Raw genomic sequence first — 16,412 nt, 5'->3', positions numbered from 1 at the left:
TTTATAAATTCAAGTATTTTGAAACACAAGTAGACTGGTCAACTAATTGGGGAAAGTTAATTCTGTATCATGCACATACAACACTTAAATACATCAATAAAACATAACAAACAGATACGAATTCACAATCTATAAGTTCATTCACTCTATTATTCAAATACAAATTAAAATGAGACAGCTTTTTTTAATCAAATTGGCAAATGTGCAGAAAAAATATTCAATTCAAGGAAATAGGTACTCATCATCTTTGACTCAGCAGTTCTACTTCAAAGAGCATCAAAGCAATAACCAAAATGTTTATATGAAAAAATGTTCATCACAGTGTCATAAATAAGAGCACCAAAATGAAAATAATATACACCAGCAGGAGGTTGCTTTAATAAATTTCAAATGCTCATGTATAATGAAATACCATGCAGCCATAAAAAAACTGTTTTCATGACAAAGGAAAATATTCATAATAATGAGTATTAAGTTTTAAAACATAACAAACCAATGTATTTTGTGTATATATACATTCACAAGAAGGAAAAGGACTACAAAGAAATACACACTGCAGGAAACACATCAAATCATTTTCAGGGAAAATGTCTTGAGTATTGAGATCACATACAATATTTACTTTCTTCTGTATGCTTTTATATATTTTTCAAATTTCCTTAAGTAGAAACATATTACTTTTATATTTGGGAAATAAAAAACATTATCTCAAAGAGATGATCTAAATTTTAAATTTCTGGTCTGAATTCTCTAGGGGCTATAAACCCAGAATATGGTTTTAATTAGAATGACATTTTTAATGAAAACAGTGATGTATATAAACGTTAGATCATCTGAAAAAAATTTTTACTATGGTAACCCCATTCTTATATGAAGCACTACTGAGTTAGCAACCAATGAGGTAAGTAATAGAATATGGTTCATAACAAAGTAAACATCCAGGAGCAGAAAGGAGTAGGTACAAAAAGATCAACGGAAAGGGTCAAAGCTTATCATCCCAAAAAGATTTCTTTTGGACTTAGCTTTAATTCTTAGCTTTGATATAAACAAATTTCACATAGTTTACTATACAGTAATTTTATGTTTTGCTCTGTGGCCTCTTTAATATATACTTATATACACATGTATGTACATGTGCATATGTGTGTGTGTATATAAACAAACTTGAATAGCCTTTTAAATAATCTTTACCATCAAAGTGAATAAACTTAACAAGGACTTCAAGAATTTAAATACAAGAATAAGTAGCTGAAGAAACTGACCTGATGACAATATATGTAGTTACTATTAGCTACATTTGAAAAATGGCCCTTATATTACTTTAGTGCTAAATGCTGGACTATAACAAGTAACAACCAGACATTTAGGATATCACTTTAAACAAATTTAAATTTGAATAAGTTAAAAAAAAAAAAAGAAAGAAAATCAACATATCTAAACTAATTATAGCTATTTACTTCAAATGAATTCATTTTATAAAAATTAAACTTACCAAATTAAAAAACATTAACAAGATCCTAACACATCAAACTTAAGGAACATTCGGGATAGAGTACAACCCCAAAATTATTGTTTTTATTTATCATACCATTTTGACAGGCCATGACCAAATATAACCCAAAATGTGAAGATCACCACATCAGAATGAGACTCTGTACCTTAGACTACAAATTCATTTAAACACTGACATAATACAGGTCTACACAAAAGTAAGTTGCTTCGTAAGATGAATAAGATTCTGAATCCTCCTCGTTCAGAGGATATAAGACTTTAATGATTCCTGTGACTAAAAAACCACAAATATTTGGGTCCCCAACATACAATGCTTCAGATAACTCCCACTCCCCCTTTTACAATATTTTCCCCCTCATTTTATCAGGGGAAACCTTAATTAGGTAATAAGAGCCTTTCAATAACCAACATCCCTTAATTCCTTTTTTTTTTCAAGGAGGGTGTTCTGAGGGTCCAGGGCAGTCTGCAAATCAATGCAAAGGGGTAGCCAGCCATCAAGAGGCTCATCTGAAGTATTACCAGGGAGCGGCAGGCAGCAAACATTCAAACCCAGAAACTGTGACTCAACATTTCCTATATAATGCAACAATTCTGCACAAATGATAGACATTGTCAAGAAGAATTCTGCCTGAAGAAGATGTAAAATGAGAAGAGAGATCGACAGACATGAAGGTAAGGTGTCTGATTATACTAATATCGGTACTTACGTATCATACCTCTGCAGTGGTGTCACTTTGTTCTTATTCTTATCAACTGAACCCGTAGATAGTTGAAGAAAATTGGGGTTTAACTTATATAATTCTTGAAGTAGTTTCTGTTCATATTCTTGGTGCTTACCCGCCTAATGGAAGAAGAAATTAAAACTGCAGTGTGGTTCACAAAATGGCTGGTATAAAATGACTTACTTTCTGAATTATTAAAGATATCCTAAATAAACATGTAAGGATTTTTCATGGCATAGAGAACCCCGTGAGGATGATGTCACAGAACGGGTAGACCAATGAAAGTTCTTCCTACAAAACTACATGATATATATGCCATTAATTAAGGATTTCATCAACCATTTATTGTGCAGAAAACCATATCAACAGACAACTTTTTTGCCAGCTCAAAAACTAGAGGCCTGGGGCGCCTGTGTGGTAGTAAACTGCCAGTCCCTGGTCTGGAGCTTAAAATACATTAATTTTTATGTAAAAACAAAGTAATGGAGTTTTTACTGTGTGTCAAGATAATGAAAAATGTATTAAGACTCTTCATCTGTGTACTATTTACAATGTGTTCATCTCTTTTAAAAAGAGAAATTAATATTTTTTGGTGATCTGAAAATTTTGTAATGTCCTGTTAGAAGACTTCATTCTTAAGTAAAAGATGGGGAAACTGGTTGAAAAGGGCCTCTAGTTGTTTGTTTGTTTTTAAAGATTCTATTTATTTAGGGACACCTGGGTGGCTCAGTCATTAAGCGTCTGCCTTCGGCTCAGGTCGTGATCCCAGGGTCCTGGGATTGATTTCCGCATCGAGTCCCGCATCAGGCTCCCTGCTCGGTGGGAAGCCTGCTTCTCCCTCTCCCATTCCCCATGCTTGTGTTCCCTCTCTTGCTGTGTCTCTCTCTGTCAAATAAATAAATAAAATCTTTAAAAAAAAAAGATTTTATTTATTTGACAGAGAGAGACAGAACACAAGCAGGGGGAGTGGGAGAGGGGGAAGCAGGCTTCCCACCGAGCAGGGAGCCTGATGCAGGGCTCGATCCCAGGACCCTGGGATCATGACCTGAGCCAAAGGCAGACGTTTAGCGACTGACCCACCCAGGCGCCTGTCTTTTTTTTTTTAAAGATTTATTTATTTGACAGAGAGAGAAAGAGAAAGAGAAAGAGCACAAGCAGAGGGGAGCAGGAGAGGGAGAAGCAGACTCCCCACTGAGCAGGGAGCCCAATGTGGGCCTCAATCCCAGGACCCTGGGATCATGACGTGAGCCAAAAGCAGACACTTAACCAACTGAGCCACCCATGCACCCCAGCCCCTTTGTTTTTATAAAGTTTTATTGGAATAGTCATGCTCATTCATTTACTTGCTGTCTATGGCTTGTCTCTGCTACAACAGAAGAATTTGAGTATTTACTACAAAGACCAGATAGGCCCAGAAAGCCTATAATATTTACTGATTGGCTCTTTACAGAAAGTTTGAAGATCAGTGTTCTATATACAACAAAATCTGTATTTCCTGTAGTTGGATGCTGTATATCAGAAGACAGTGTCACAAATGTTATCAGAGAAATTAGGCAAAGTCTGCCTCTGGAAATTAGTCATACACAAAAATAAATTACAATGAGGAGAGCCTGAGTGGCTCAGTTGGTTAAGCATCTGCCTTCAGCTCAGGTCATGATCCTAGGGTCCTGGGATTGAGTCCCACATCGGGCTCCTTGCTCACTGGGGAGTCTGCTTCTCCCTCTGCCCCCCCCCCTCCTCTCATGCCACATTCTCTCTCTCAAAAATAAATAAAATCTTAAAAAAAATAAGTTACAATGAAATTACCTTGAATGACTTTTTACTATTTGCATGTATATCATGACTGAAATGACATTTTTACTTACCTTCAGGATTGTTTAATTATTTTAGAAGTGTGGTCTAACTAGATGTTACAGGAAAACCAAACCCAGAAAGGGACAGATCAAAACAAACACAAAACAATAAAAACAAGCAAGGGCAACATCATCTAATCAAGTAGGACTGTATCATATACACTGCACAACGCATTGTGCCCTGTTTTGAGGGGGCTCCTGCCTGTTCCAAATGGATCTATAAATATTTCATATGGTACTAAATTTTCAATTATGCAGTAACAAGGAAAGATCTGACTTTTGCCATGATATAATTTGTTCAAATTTCCTTTCTATACAGAGGAACTGTTTTAATAAAGAAACCTCTTTTCAAATTAATTTTAAACTCATATAAAGAGCAGATAAATTTCATCACAACAATATGAATTTTAAATTATTAAGAAAAATACAGTTAGATGTGGATTTTACATCTTTAAAACATGAAAAGGCTTTAAATTTTGTTCTACAATCAATACTTCAGGAGACATTATGGCTTTCATTAGCAACTAAGAGCTAAAACTAATACTCAAATGATTTTACAGGGGCAGTCCACAAACACAGGTTAAATCCCATTACAAGTCAGTTCCCTGGGACTGTCTGTCCATTTTTGTTTACAATTCAATAATACTCAAAATGAGATCAACTTGGGCTCAGATTATTGACAGAAATCTTCACTATAATAGTAGCATGAGTAATGCATATTCTTTACATGTCAAAATTTAGTTTGGAATGGTTCAACCTTAGATTCTATCCAAAATGTTTCACCCAAAAAAAGAAAAAAAAAAAATCAACAAGCATTTATTAAGTAAGAAGTCATCTGTTCCCATTAAATATCACAGAGACCTTATTTTAACACTGTTTTGGGACCATAAAGAAATACAATCAAGAAATTCCAATGAATCGATTATAATGGAACTTAAATCTGAAATAATTTCAAGTCAAAAAAAGGGTAATATTTCATTTTAACAATCTGCTCTTAACAGAGACCCTACTAGACTTTCTCTAGTTTGACATGGAGAGTCCAAGGTGGCAATCAATGCCCCTCTATCTTCTAAATGAGAGGTATTCCTGCAAAAGTCCACAGCAACAATCTGATGTCCTCATCTGTAATAGGGAAGTGCAGCATTGTGCTTTGGTATAATCCTTATTTAATATGCATATGGTCAACATTTTTATTTGTCATGTTTATAATACTACAAATTGAAAGGAGAACAGAGAACAGGAAATATAAAAAAGAACATAGGATAATAAGCCTTCAGTTCATCCTTCACAGGACACTGACTCAATACACTTTCATAGAAAAAATCATTTTATAAAAATGTTAGGTTATCAGCAACATTTGATAGGTTATTATTTTCTAGCATGTTCTGTAAAGAGTGGAAATTAGGAAGGAAAAAAAACCTCATAATTACAGTAACCCACTTAGCTTCCATTTTGTTGATATTCCCCCTAAAGTAGCATTTACCAAAATGCTTTCCTTGGTCAATTAAGTTCTGATTGTACATTCCCTTCTTGGATCTGTATTAGCATATTAAAGACTCTGAGAAGTCCTGCAGGAAAGAAAACTATCTTCATTAATCTAGCATTTTCAAACTTAATGGACTATAGACCCATTTTTATTATAACAATATTCTGTAGAACTGACATTCCATGGAACACTGGAAAATGCTACTTTAATAACAATTAAAAAAATTAAATCCCTAGTTCTTGCTTTTGCAATTTTAATTTATAAAGAAAAATACTCCCTTTTCTGCAAAGTTTTAATTCACATTATTTTACTACCTGCATTTCCTCTTTTGTGAAGCTGGCCGCCTCATCCCCCAATTCATGTAGATACATGCAGTCAGGCTTTGGACACTGCATATTCTTTAAGAAGTAACTGCAGTATTTTGTTGTACCTAGAGATGCCTGCAGAAAGAGCAGGGAGGGGGAAAAAAGGACCCAAAATGTGAATTGGCACAATGAGAATTTCCATGTTTGTTGTTTTCACTTCACCTCAAATAAGGCACAGACACGACAAAACAAGAGGTATGGCTCTCAATACTGGAGAACTAAACTATTACTAGCAGGATCTATTAAAGATGATGCTCCTTTGGAAGAACTAAAGAAAACACCTCAGTTAGGGTTTCCAGAACTTGAGTACCCAAATCATCCTCCCTAGAGATCAGAAGAGAAGATACACAAAATCTATTTCACATTACAAAAGTTAGGCACCTAAGCAAATTCTTTTTTCTAGTTATGTCATCCTTTTTCCATTTATATAAAGCATGGCTTAGTGCGACCCTTTACTCAAACCTTAATTGATCAATGGCCAAATCTTTAAGGATGACAAATTAGAACGATTCTCTATTTCTGATATGAATAATAGATCCTATTTTCACAAAATAAGATTTATGTGTAAATACAGATTTTTAAAGATTATCACCTGATAATGAATGTGTTTATTCCTACCTGGTAAAACAAGACCCTCCATAAGCTGGCAATAAACAAATTAGCTGTCATAAGTTAGTATGGATGCTTAAGAAGCAATCTTCAAATAGATTCCCTCCAAATGTAATAAGTAAATGGTAGGCTCTCCCCTAGTTACATTTTATCTCTTCCCCCTTAAAAAAAAATCAAGAGGACCATATTACCTTAAGTGTTCTGCCATCTACTACCACATTGTTGACACACTGTATGGCTCTGAGAGCATCTTCTGACCGGATATAGGTTACATAAGCACTGGCACTTGGACCCTAAAGTGAAAACACACTGTTACTAGTTTCAAATTCAAGAAAAACTTTAAAAAAAAAAAACAATTCCTTTGCACCCTGCCTAGGGAATTCTTAAGACCTTTACAACTACTATCATTTAAAAGGGGCGCCTGAGTGGCTCAGTCGTCAAGCGTCTGCGTTCAGCTCAGGTCATGATCCTAGGGTCCTGGGATCGAGCCCCGCATCGGGCTCCCTGCTCGGTGGGAAGCCTGCTTCTCCCTCTCCCACTCCCCCTGCTTGTGTTCCCTCTCTCACTCTCTCTCTCTCTGTCAAATAAATAAAAATCTTAAAAATAATAATAATAATAATGACATAATCAGAAATAGTAGTAGCTTTGATTAAACCATATCCTAGCTCATCTTAAAACACTTGTACTTATCTGATTTTAAGTAGACTAAAATATAATACGGATAACGTATCATCTCTGGCTTGGTATTTATTTTTCTAAATCATTTGACAGGCTCGTCAAGGTTACAACAAACTTTGAAAATTAGATTTAAAAAAATAAAATTTAAAGACACCGTGTCAAATTACGTTCTCCCCAAAATAAATGCAATTTGCAAGTATTCTATCTGCTAATACCAGCATAACAAAGATGCTCTATTAAGTTTTCAATATCTGAAAATATTAATTAGAAATCATCTAATTATTACATTGCCTGATAATAGACTCAACTCCCCCTCCCCCTCAAACCATCACTTAATCTTTGTTTTACTATTTCTTACTACTATCAATTCACTCTTTTAAGTCCTGAAGTCAAATGAGCACCAGAAATTCCCCCACCCCACCAGTAGAGGTCACTACACTGCTTAAATCCTTGACCCTCAGACTTTCTAGAAAATCCCAGAAAGCAGATTTTCCTTCTAAACAGCCCAGGCCAAGCCTAGACCACGGGGAGGAAAGGCAAAAATCCCTATAATTGGTTACCTGTGAGCCTGCATATGATGTGCTATTATTGATGACAACTTTATGTATTTTACCAAACTTCCCAAAATATTCTGGTCGTTTTAAAACCTATAAAAGAAGAAGAAATAAGGTATAATGTGTTCCCATTTTCATCAATGTTATTCTTATAATGGGGCATATCCCATCCCTCTTCAGTGAAAGGAAAATAATTTTTAAAGTTTTCTAATAAATGTGACTACTTCCTAATTACAATTTGTATGGTTAACCTATAGGAAATCATCAAGAGTCTAAAAGCTATTTTTCATTGACCCACTATATGGAAATTAAGACTCCCTAAGTTTGGTATTACCCACTATGTTCTAATATCTGCACCAATAATCCATGGGATCTTATCTTCACAGTGTGCTTAAACACCAAACAGATCAAATATCTTAACCACATTTTCATTAACAGATAATCCTTATAAAAAAGTAATTGTCAAAACAATGACCAAAATAATTATGTATTAAACAGAGACAGAAACTCAAGAACAGACATAGTAGAGTCTCTACTCATAAATCTATTGTATATAACATTTGATATATTATATTAAACCACAAATTGCAAATATGGTAACAATGTTCAACCTTAGCTTCATGCTGTGTGTGTGTGTGTGTGTGTTATACTTAGTTTCTTTGTGTCGATTTTACCACTTCTTGATTATCTCCTGTTTTTTTCCTCCCTTTTCCTGGTAAATAACATATATGCATGCGGTGATATATGCAGTGATGGATGGAAAAAAATCGAGGAAACAAATTTATACATTTCTTTCTCTATTACCTGGTTACTTTTTGGTGGTTATTCCCCCTCGCATCTGTGTCACTTCCTTTACTTTGTGATCACTACATACATTCATTTAACTTCTCTTACAGACTTACTTGACCTTGGCTAATTTGACTAATATGTACCGTGATACAAAAACCTCTCCTTGTAATTCACAACTACTTCAAAATTAAATTTTGTTCTTTCCCTAAAATTTATCTGTAGATCTACTTTCCTACAACCTTCCCAAATAGCAAGCTCTCTCTCAGGGAAAGCATTCTGTGTATACCTGTCCATGTGTGTGCAAAGTATTCTTTCCAAACACTCTAATTTGATAACATTCTCACATACTTACAACTTAGCTAGTATGTTCTGCATATGAAAGAATCAAAGCTTTGTGAAACAGTCTGACTGGGGTATCATTAATTCTCAACAGTTTTCAAATTAATTAACATAATTATTTTTACCACAGTTTACTTTAGGTTCTTGTAAGTACAAGGCTGTTATGTTTTTTATAGCCAATTTTAATGGATTATAAGATGAGGTGACTGTATTGGTTTTCAATCTTTTTTCCACCAAATCCCCCAAGACAAATGAGACTATTAAGTGGCAAAAGCAATGACCCTCAGGTTGTACACAGCAAAGTCTCAGGGTTGATGAGTAGGGAAGAGTTTATTCTGAAAAGTTTCCTGGCTGGTGGAGTTTAGAACTGCACTCAATATTCCAACTGGATGCACACCAACTCAGCACAGGACTTCAGAACCAAAATATCTGCTTCAAAGAGTTCAGACTGGTCACACATTGTGCTGCATCATCATCTCAAATCACATCTGAGTTTATGGTAGTAGCTCTCAATGAAGGCAGCATTCAAGGGAGCATTTAAAAAATCTGTGGGAGCTTTTATTGGGGGAGGTTGTCAAAGTGACTGGGAGGCCATGCTTATGTTCAGTGGATGGGAGCCAGGAATGGCTTACAATGCTCTGTCTGGCTAGCCCTGCACAGTAAAGAACTGTCCTGCACAACTTTTGAATGTTCTACAAGACATTCATGTAGCTGAGAAACCTATTTATAATTAAGTGAAACTAGAAACAAATTCCACATTATATATAAAATCAAAAGTAGTTCCCTACAGTTTTGACATATGTTGAATTTATAGGAAAGCAAATAATACGTAATTAAGGTATGACTACAAGTGCTTTGTTCAGAATTATACCAAGAGTTATTTCAGAAAAATCACATCATTGGCTTTTCATAGTATCTGGATTGCCGATACATATACCTATAACAATCTGCCTTTGTAGGTGTCACACGGTGATTCTGCACACAGATGTAAGCATCTTACTATTTTATTGTGTACTTAAAAACAGTACTTCCCAAACTTAAATATGCATACAAATCATTTAAGGATCCAGTTAAATTGCATATTCAGATCTAGTAGCTCTGAAGCAGGGCCTGAGTTTACATAATAAGCACCCAGGGGATACTACTCTACCAGCTCAGAAACCACACCCTGAGTAGCAAGGTTCTAGAGTAGTGGTACCCAAATTTTACATGTAGAAATAGTCTGTTTTATAAATTATTTCTCTTTTATTCCTTTTATTTCTTTACATCATGAAATCACTTCATAAAAGTCAAAGAGTGTTATAAAATATTTTTAAAAACGGTTACCAGCTCTGATAAGGTTGAAAACCACTCACGGAAACAGTTTCTGTCCAGTATTTGGGTATAATACCTTCAATACAACATAAGACTTGTATATAATTATACTGACATGTCACACTGGAGCCAGAATGATTATTTTCAAAGCACAAATCTAGCCATGTCACTGTTCCTAAGAACATTCAACAGGTTCCCACTGCCTTTAGAATAAAGTGCAAACTCCTTTGCATGGTTAGAAAGCCCTTCATAGTATGTTACTACTTACCTCACCAGCCTCATCTCTCACCACTGCAGTCTAATCTTCCAGCCAAAAAAAAAAAATCACTTGCAGACCGACATCTTTCTCATCCTGAAGAATCTGTACAGTTCCTGTACCAGAAGCACTTCTCCCCAAAGATAGTGGAAGAGTACATACTTCCCCAACAAGATCGGGTGCTCTCTCTTGTGCCTCCACAGCACAAAGTACTTCTCATAGTGTATTATACTGTTAGTTTGAAAATAAGCAAGGACTACCTTTGTACTGGTGTATACTCAGTGTCTTACACACTGCCCAGTACTCAATAAATGTTAACCGAAAAATAACTGTTTCAGCACTGAACAAAAAGAGTTACATGGATAAAGAACATTGGTGGGCCTCAAAGTATTAGCAAATGGCCTATGGCTGATAAGAAATGGCCTGCCCAGGCAAGGGAAATTCAAATAATTTAAACCCTTTTTTTTTTTTTTAAAGATTTTATTTATTTGAGAGAGAGAGAGAGAGCAAGAGCAGGAACACAAGCAGGGGGAGTGGGAGAGGGAGAAGCAGGCTTCCCGCTGAGCAGGGAGCCCAATGAGGGGCTCGATCCCAGGCCCCCGGTATCATGACCTGAGCTGAAGGCAGATGCTTAACGACTGAGCCACCCAGGCGCCCCCAAATAATTTAAACTTTCTATATTAAGTTAAATACTCCAGATTCTACCTAAACATACAACTAGCAAAACAGTATTCTAGTGATTAAGAAGTATGGGGAGTAGGTAAAACACCCTGCATATCACTACATGGTCCATATATTCAAAATATCATATATTTACTTCACAGTGAGCCACCTTTAATAGTAATATAGAGGGCGCCTGGGTGGCTCAGTCGTTAAGCATCTGCCTTCGGCTCAGGTCATGATCCCAGGGTCCTGGGATCGAGCTGCGCATTGGGCTCCCCGCTCAGCGGGAAGCCTGCTTCTCCCTCTCCCACTCCCCCTGCCTGTGTTCCCTCTCTCCTGTCTCTCTGTCAAATAAACAAATAAAATCTTTAAAAAAAACAAAACAAAAACAAAAATAATAGTACTAAAGAATACAAAAAGCCATGTGAGAGAATTATAAACGCCCAATGGCATGCCTAATGTTTAAAATGTCTTCCTATATATTCTTTGGTAACATAGTCAAGTGATCATGGATACTACAGAGAAAATAAAGTTGGTAAGCAGACAGAAGGATGAATGGATGAACAACAGACCAATCATCAGTGTAAAATATATTGGAATAGGACCTTTAAAAAACTGGTCGGTTGGGAAGGCGTGTGGTTTCTAGTCCTGGCTCTGCTATGAAGTAGCTGTGTGATCCCAGGTCACTTAACTAAGTCACTTAACTTCCCTATGCTTCAATTTCTCATTTGTAAAATATCATGGTTCTGTCTTTTAAGTCTTTTAGTTCCTCAAACAAGCTGCTCTCTTGGACCACCAAATACCTGAGACACTCCTGTCCTTATTTGCTGCCTAGCCAATCTCTAGTAACTCTTAATTTATCCTTTCCTCTGGGAGGCTTTTTGTGGATTTCTATACTAGCCAAGTTCCCCACTGTTACATGTTCCCCAAAAAACTCTGTACTTCCCTGTTTATAAATCCCCAGCACACTTATAAGTACTTAAATTTAGGGCGCCTGGGTGGCTCAGTTGATTAAGTGTCTGCCTTCGGCTCAGGTCATGATCCCAGGGTCCTGGGACTGAGCCCTGCATTGGGCTCCCTGCTCAGCAGAGAGCCTGCTTCTCCCTCTACTCCCCACTTGTGTTCTCTGTTGCTATCTCTGTCTCTCTCAAATAAATAAATAAAATCTTTAAAAAAAAAAAAAAAGACTTAAATCCTGTCTTACCAATAGTCTGTAAGTCAGTTAAGGGTAGAGAATGAGTCTGGCAAGCTAAATTATTTTATTTCCAACATCAAAGTACCTAAAACATGGTAAGTATTCAAGAGTTAATTTATAAAATGAATGAATTAGGTTCCAGCAAATCTGAAATTTTAGGATTTGGAAGATGATTACCTCTAATCACTGCCTCGAACTACCTACCAGATCTTCTAAAATAGATTTTCTGGGGAAACCTAGGTGGCTCAGTTGGTTAAGCATCTGCCTTCGGCTCAGGTCATGATCCCGGAAACCCAAGGTGCCTCTCCCTCTACTCCTCCCCCACTCGTGCTCACTCTCTCTCTCTTAAATAAATAAAACCTTTAGGGCGCCTGGGTGGCTCAGTTGGTTAAGCGACTGCCTTCGGCTCAGGTCATGATCCTGGAGTCCCGGGATCGAGTCCCGCATCGGGCTCCCTGCTCAGCGAGGAGCCTGCTTCTCCCTCTGGCTCTCTCTCTCTCTCTCATTCTCGCTCTCTCAAATAAATAAATAAATCTTTAAAAATAAATAAATAAATAAATAAAACCTTTAAAAAAATTTTTTTATTGATCAATAAATGAATACATTTGACAATCAATCTTGGTATTAAGTTTTCTGATGCACAAAAGTCATTTTCAAAATAAGCTTGAATTTTCCCTAAACTCTCCTGTTTTGCTAATCGGAATTCAGTCAAATATCAAATTGTTCATCGTCCAAAAAGAAGTAAATAGAGATCTTCTTTGACCTGAAAGTTACACTAACAACTTGAAACCAAGTTTTCTAATAAAGCCAACTTTAAGTTTTCCAAACTGAAAAGATTATACAATAAATTAAGAGAATTTGTTATATTATTATTTAGAAGTGGTAGGACTGGTCTGGTCTTTGGTCTTCCTAGAGTTTCAAGAGAAATAAATGTTTAAAAAAATTCACTGTCCTCTCACCAGGCAAAAATGATTTCAAAAGTATAAAACAAGTAGAGTGTTTTTTTAAGGCACATTTAGATTCATGATAAAGTACCCCTCTCTCACTAGATACCACCGATTAATTTTTTTTCTGTGTAATAGTTCTTCAGATTAATGTTACTGGAGTCATGTCATTTGAAGTGGAAATAAGAAACCTCTGTAAGTAAATAAAAACAAATCACAGAATCTAAAGAGGAGGTAGAAAACCTATAATCCAAACACCAGACTGAGACTATGGCTTAATTTTAGCCAGCTTTCAGGTGTTGCTCCCCATATGCCTCCAGTACTATAGGTGACAGGATCCAGGCAGGATGTATTAACAAAATCAAGTACATGCATATCCAAGAGTTGTCAAATCAAAATAAAAGTTCCATTAGTTTACTGGAATAGCAGTTTCAGAAATGCCAAAGTAGGGGCGCCTGGGTGGCTCAGTTGGTTAAGCGACTGTCTTCGGCTCAGGTCATGATCCTGGAGTCCCGGGATCGAGTCCCATATCGGGCTCCTTGCTTAGCAGGGGGTCTGCTTCTCCCTCTGATCCTCCCCCCTCTCATGTGCTCTCTCTCTCTCATTCTCTCTCTCAAATAAATAAATAAAATCTTTAAAAAAAAAAATGCCAAAGTAGATTCTAATCAGTAAGATTAGTAGGAGTAAATAGAGACAGATAAAACAAAAAACTTGCAAAGGCAAGAAGTACCCTCTGATTAGAAAAAAGGCAGAGTTTTGAAAGGGGAAGACAGAAGGACTGGTGTATAAAGTTGTAGTGGTGTTCAAGAAAATGGTCACAGGGGAACTGGGATTTTGCCTGCCTGAGGAATTAAAAACAAGAAAGAACTGGCTGCTGAGGTTGAGCCATAGGCCTAAAATGAGCTCTCATCCTTAACAGCTCTTACTGAAGTCTTTTCCTGTAGAACTCTAGATCAGCCCCCTTTGGCTTTGGAAAGAACCTGGTCTCCTGAAGGATTCATGCTGCCCACTGATGCCAGTAACCCTGGACTTAAGTCCAAGTAATTCTGGAGTTGCTTCTGTGTTTATTACCAATGATAAAGGGTTCTTAGTAAGGTCTCCCTGACTTTCTCTTCTACTGATCCTGAAGCCCTTCACAGCCTCAATGACATAGTAAACTCATCATTAATAAATATGTATTATTCTAAGTTGATTTTTACAAAAATCAATTTTTAGACTCCTTAAGTTTCCTTCCACTGGGACCTTTGCCCACTTAGCCAAGTCTGAAGATTCCCACCTCCCTAAGCATATTCACTATAATCCTCCCTCTTATGGGTACCATGATGATGAGCATTACTCCAAACCCTTCTCAAGGAATACTTTTGGTAGACCCCCAAATCCAACTCTCTCCTACTGAAGCAAACACTCTGGCTGTCAATCAGCTTCTACCTGCTCTCCCATCAATCTAGTCAGCACCTCCTAATACATCAGAAACTGAAAATTAGCAGATGACCATCCAAGGGTATCAGGGAAAGTTATAAGCTCAACATTACTCTTCAACGCAGGTGGTGAAAGGAGAAAAAAGAGGTAATGAACAAAAGGATTAAGGCCTCCCCTGCCTCCAAACAAATGACAAAGAACCTGGTCCATTATTTTCCTTCATCCAATTCTTTCCCCAAAATTGGCTTAAAATGTAACTGTTCAATAACCAAGAATCACTATGTGGACAGGATTAAAAAAAATACAGATCTCTAGTGGGTTCATGTAACTGCATGTCCACTGTGATCCTTATATAGCTACAGAAAAGAGGAAAGAAACCGAGTAGTCATGTCACATGTTAGCCTGAATAGCAAATTATCCAACTTTCACAGATTATTAGCACTAAAGGAGATTTCAGAGATCTAGTTCAACTGCCTCGTTTTACAACTGAAGAAAATGAGGCCAAGAAAGATTAAGACACTCTGATCACAACTGATCATTGGATTCTTAGAGATAATTAAAAAATCATTTCCCATTCTCTCCTAAGTTTTAATAATTTCAGGGGAATCCTGCAAATAGGCAAGGTCAGCTGTTATTTCCAAATAAGATAGGCAAGAAAGAAAAAAATGTCAAGTTGAGAAAGAAAACAGAAGAGGACTTACCTCTGGGTCTGCTAGGCGCTGAGACAGACCTACAACAAAGACGAGGTTTTTTTGTACAACACGTACACTAGCCAAATGTTTGCGGTTTTCTGATATTTTCTGTTTTCTCTCATTCTGTTTCTGTTTTTTCTCATTCTTTATCCTTTGCAATTCTTCCTGGGAGAGTGGTTTATAAACTGCTGGGTCTTCTGGATATGGCTTTAAGCACAAAACAAACATAGAAGTTAGCATTAAATAAGGAAAGAAATAAGCTATATGAAAACCAATTATCATTCTGGATGACAGGTATGTGGTTATTTGTTACATCTCCCTTTTCCTAAATCTTTTAATTGCTTAAAATATTATTTAATAAATTTAAGATAAAAGTTTTTAAAATACTTACTTTTTTTTAGAGCTTAGCACAGACTACTTTTAACACTAAAACTTAAAACACCACCAAAGGTTCTGTAATAAAAAAAAATACAACCGTGGTATTCCCTATAGCGTCTAGCAGAGTTGACAGGAAAAAAAGCTTCCAGGGTGCTGTGTAAGAGGCAAAGAGTATAACTTATCTCATCTAAACATAGGTTTATATATTACAATCCACAAATATTTAATGAAAACCTACTATGTGCTAGAATATTAATGAAGTACTTATTATTTAATTCATTGTCAATCTAAAAGGAACATAAATGGGCAAATAAACAACAATCCACAGATACTCTGGCTCAGGAGTTTGACTTTAGTTTCCAACATTTACTAGCCATGTGGACTTAAGCAAGTTAGTGAAACTCTATGCCTCAGTATCCTCAATAGTAAGATGAAAATGATCTTAAAGGGTGAGGCATAATGGTAAAAGTAAAGTAACTCTCATAAAGCCATTATTATCATGAACAGCACACAGTAATCCCTCAATAAATACTAGCAATTACACTGTTGTAATTTTTTTCCCTTTGTCATTACAATATTGCTTTTATTCCTCCTGCTAATGCCAGGGCTACTGGTGGCCTGAATAAGAGCTATGGAATCACATT

General features: G+C 36.3%; 1 protein-coding gene across 7 annotated transcripts in view; it reads right to left on the bottom strand.

Moving 5' to 3' along the window:
* Positions 1–16,412, bottom strand: part of CNOT4 (CCR4-NOT transcription complex subunit 4) — a 145,752-nt gene that overhangs the window by 54,968 nt on the left and 74,372 nt on the right. For 4 of the 7 annotated variants that reach the window (XM_081800040.1, XM_081800043.1, XM_081800046.1 and 1 more), the window contains 5 exons: positions 15,400–15,597; positions 7,786–7,872; positions 6,739–6,840; positions 5,888–6,013; positions 2,220–2,353 (listed from right to left, as the gene is read on the bottom strand). In XM_081800040.1, the coding sequence (XP_081656166.1) occupies positions 2,220–2,353; positions 5,888–6,013; positions 6,739–6,840; positions 7,786–7,872; positions 15,400–15,597 (647 nt within the window). The remainder of the gene's footprint in view (positions 1–2,219; positions 2,354–5,887; positions 6,014–6,738; positions 6,841–7,785; positions 7,873–15,399; positions 15,598–16,412) is intronic. The other 3 variants (XM_081800042.1, XM_081800044.1, XM_081800047.1) reach the window with 1 other exon arrangement.

The sequence above is a fragment of the Leptonychotes weddellii genome, chromosome 12, assembly GCF_054177405.1.
Source record: "Leptonychotes weddellii isolate Sample4059 chromosome 12, ASM5417740v2, whole genome shotgun sequence".
In the NCBI taxonomy this organism is placed as follows: domain Eukaryota; kingdom Metazoa; phylum Chordata; class Mammalia; order Carnivora; family Phocidae; genus Leptonychotes; species Leptonychotes weddellii.
This window is presented reverse-complemented; position numbering and strand designations above follow the sequence as displayed.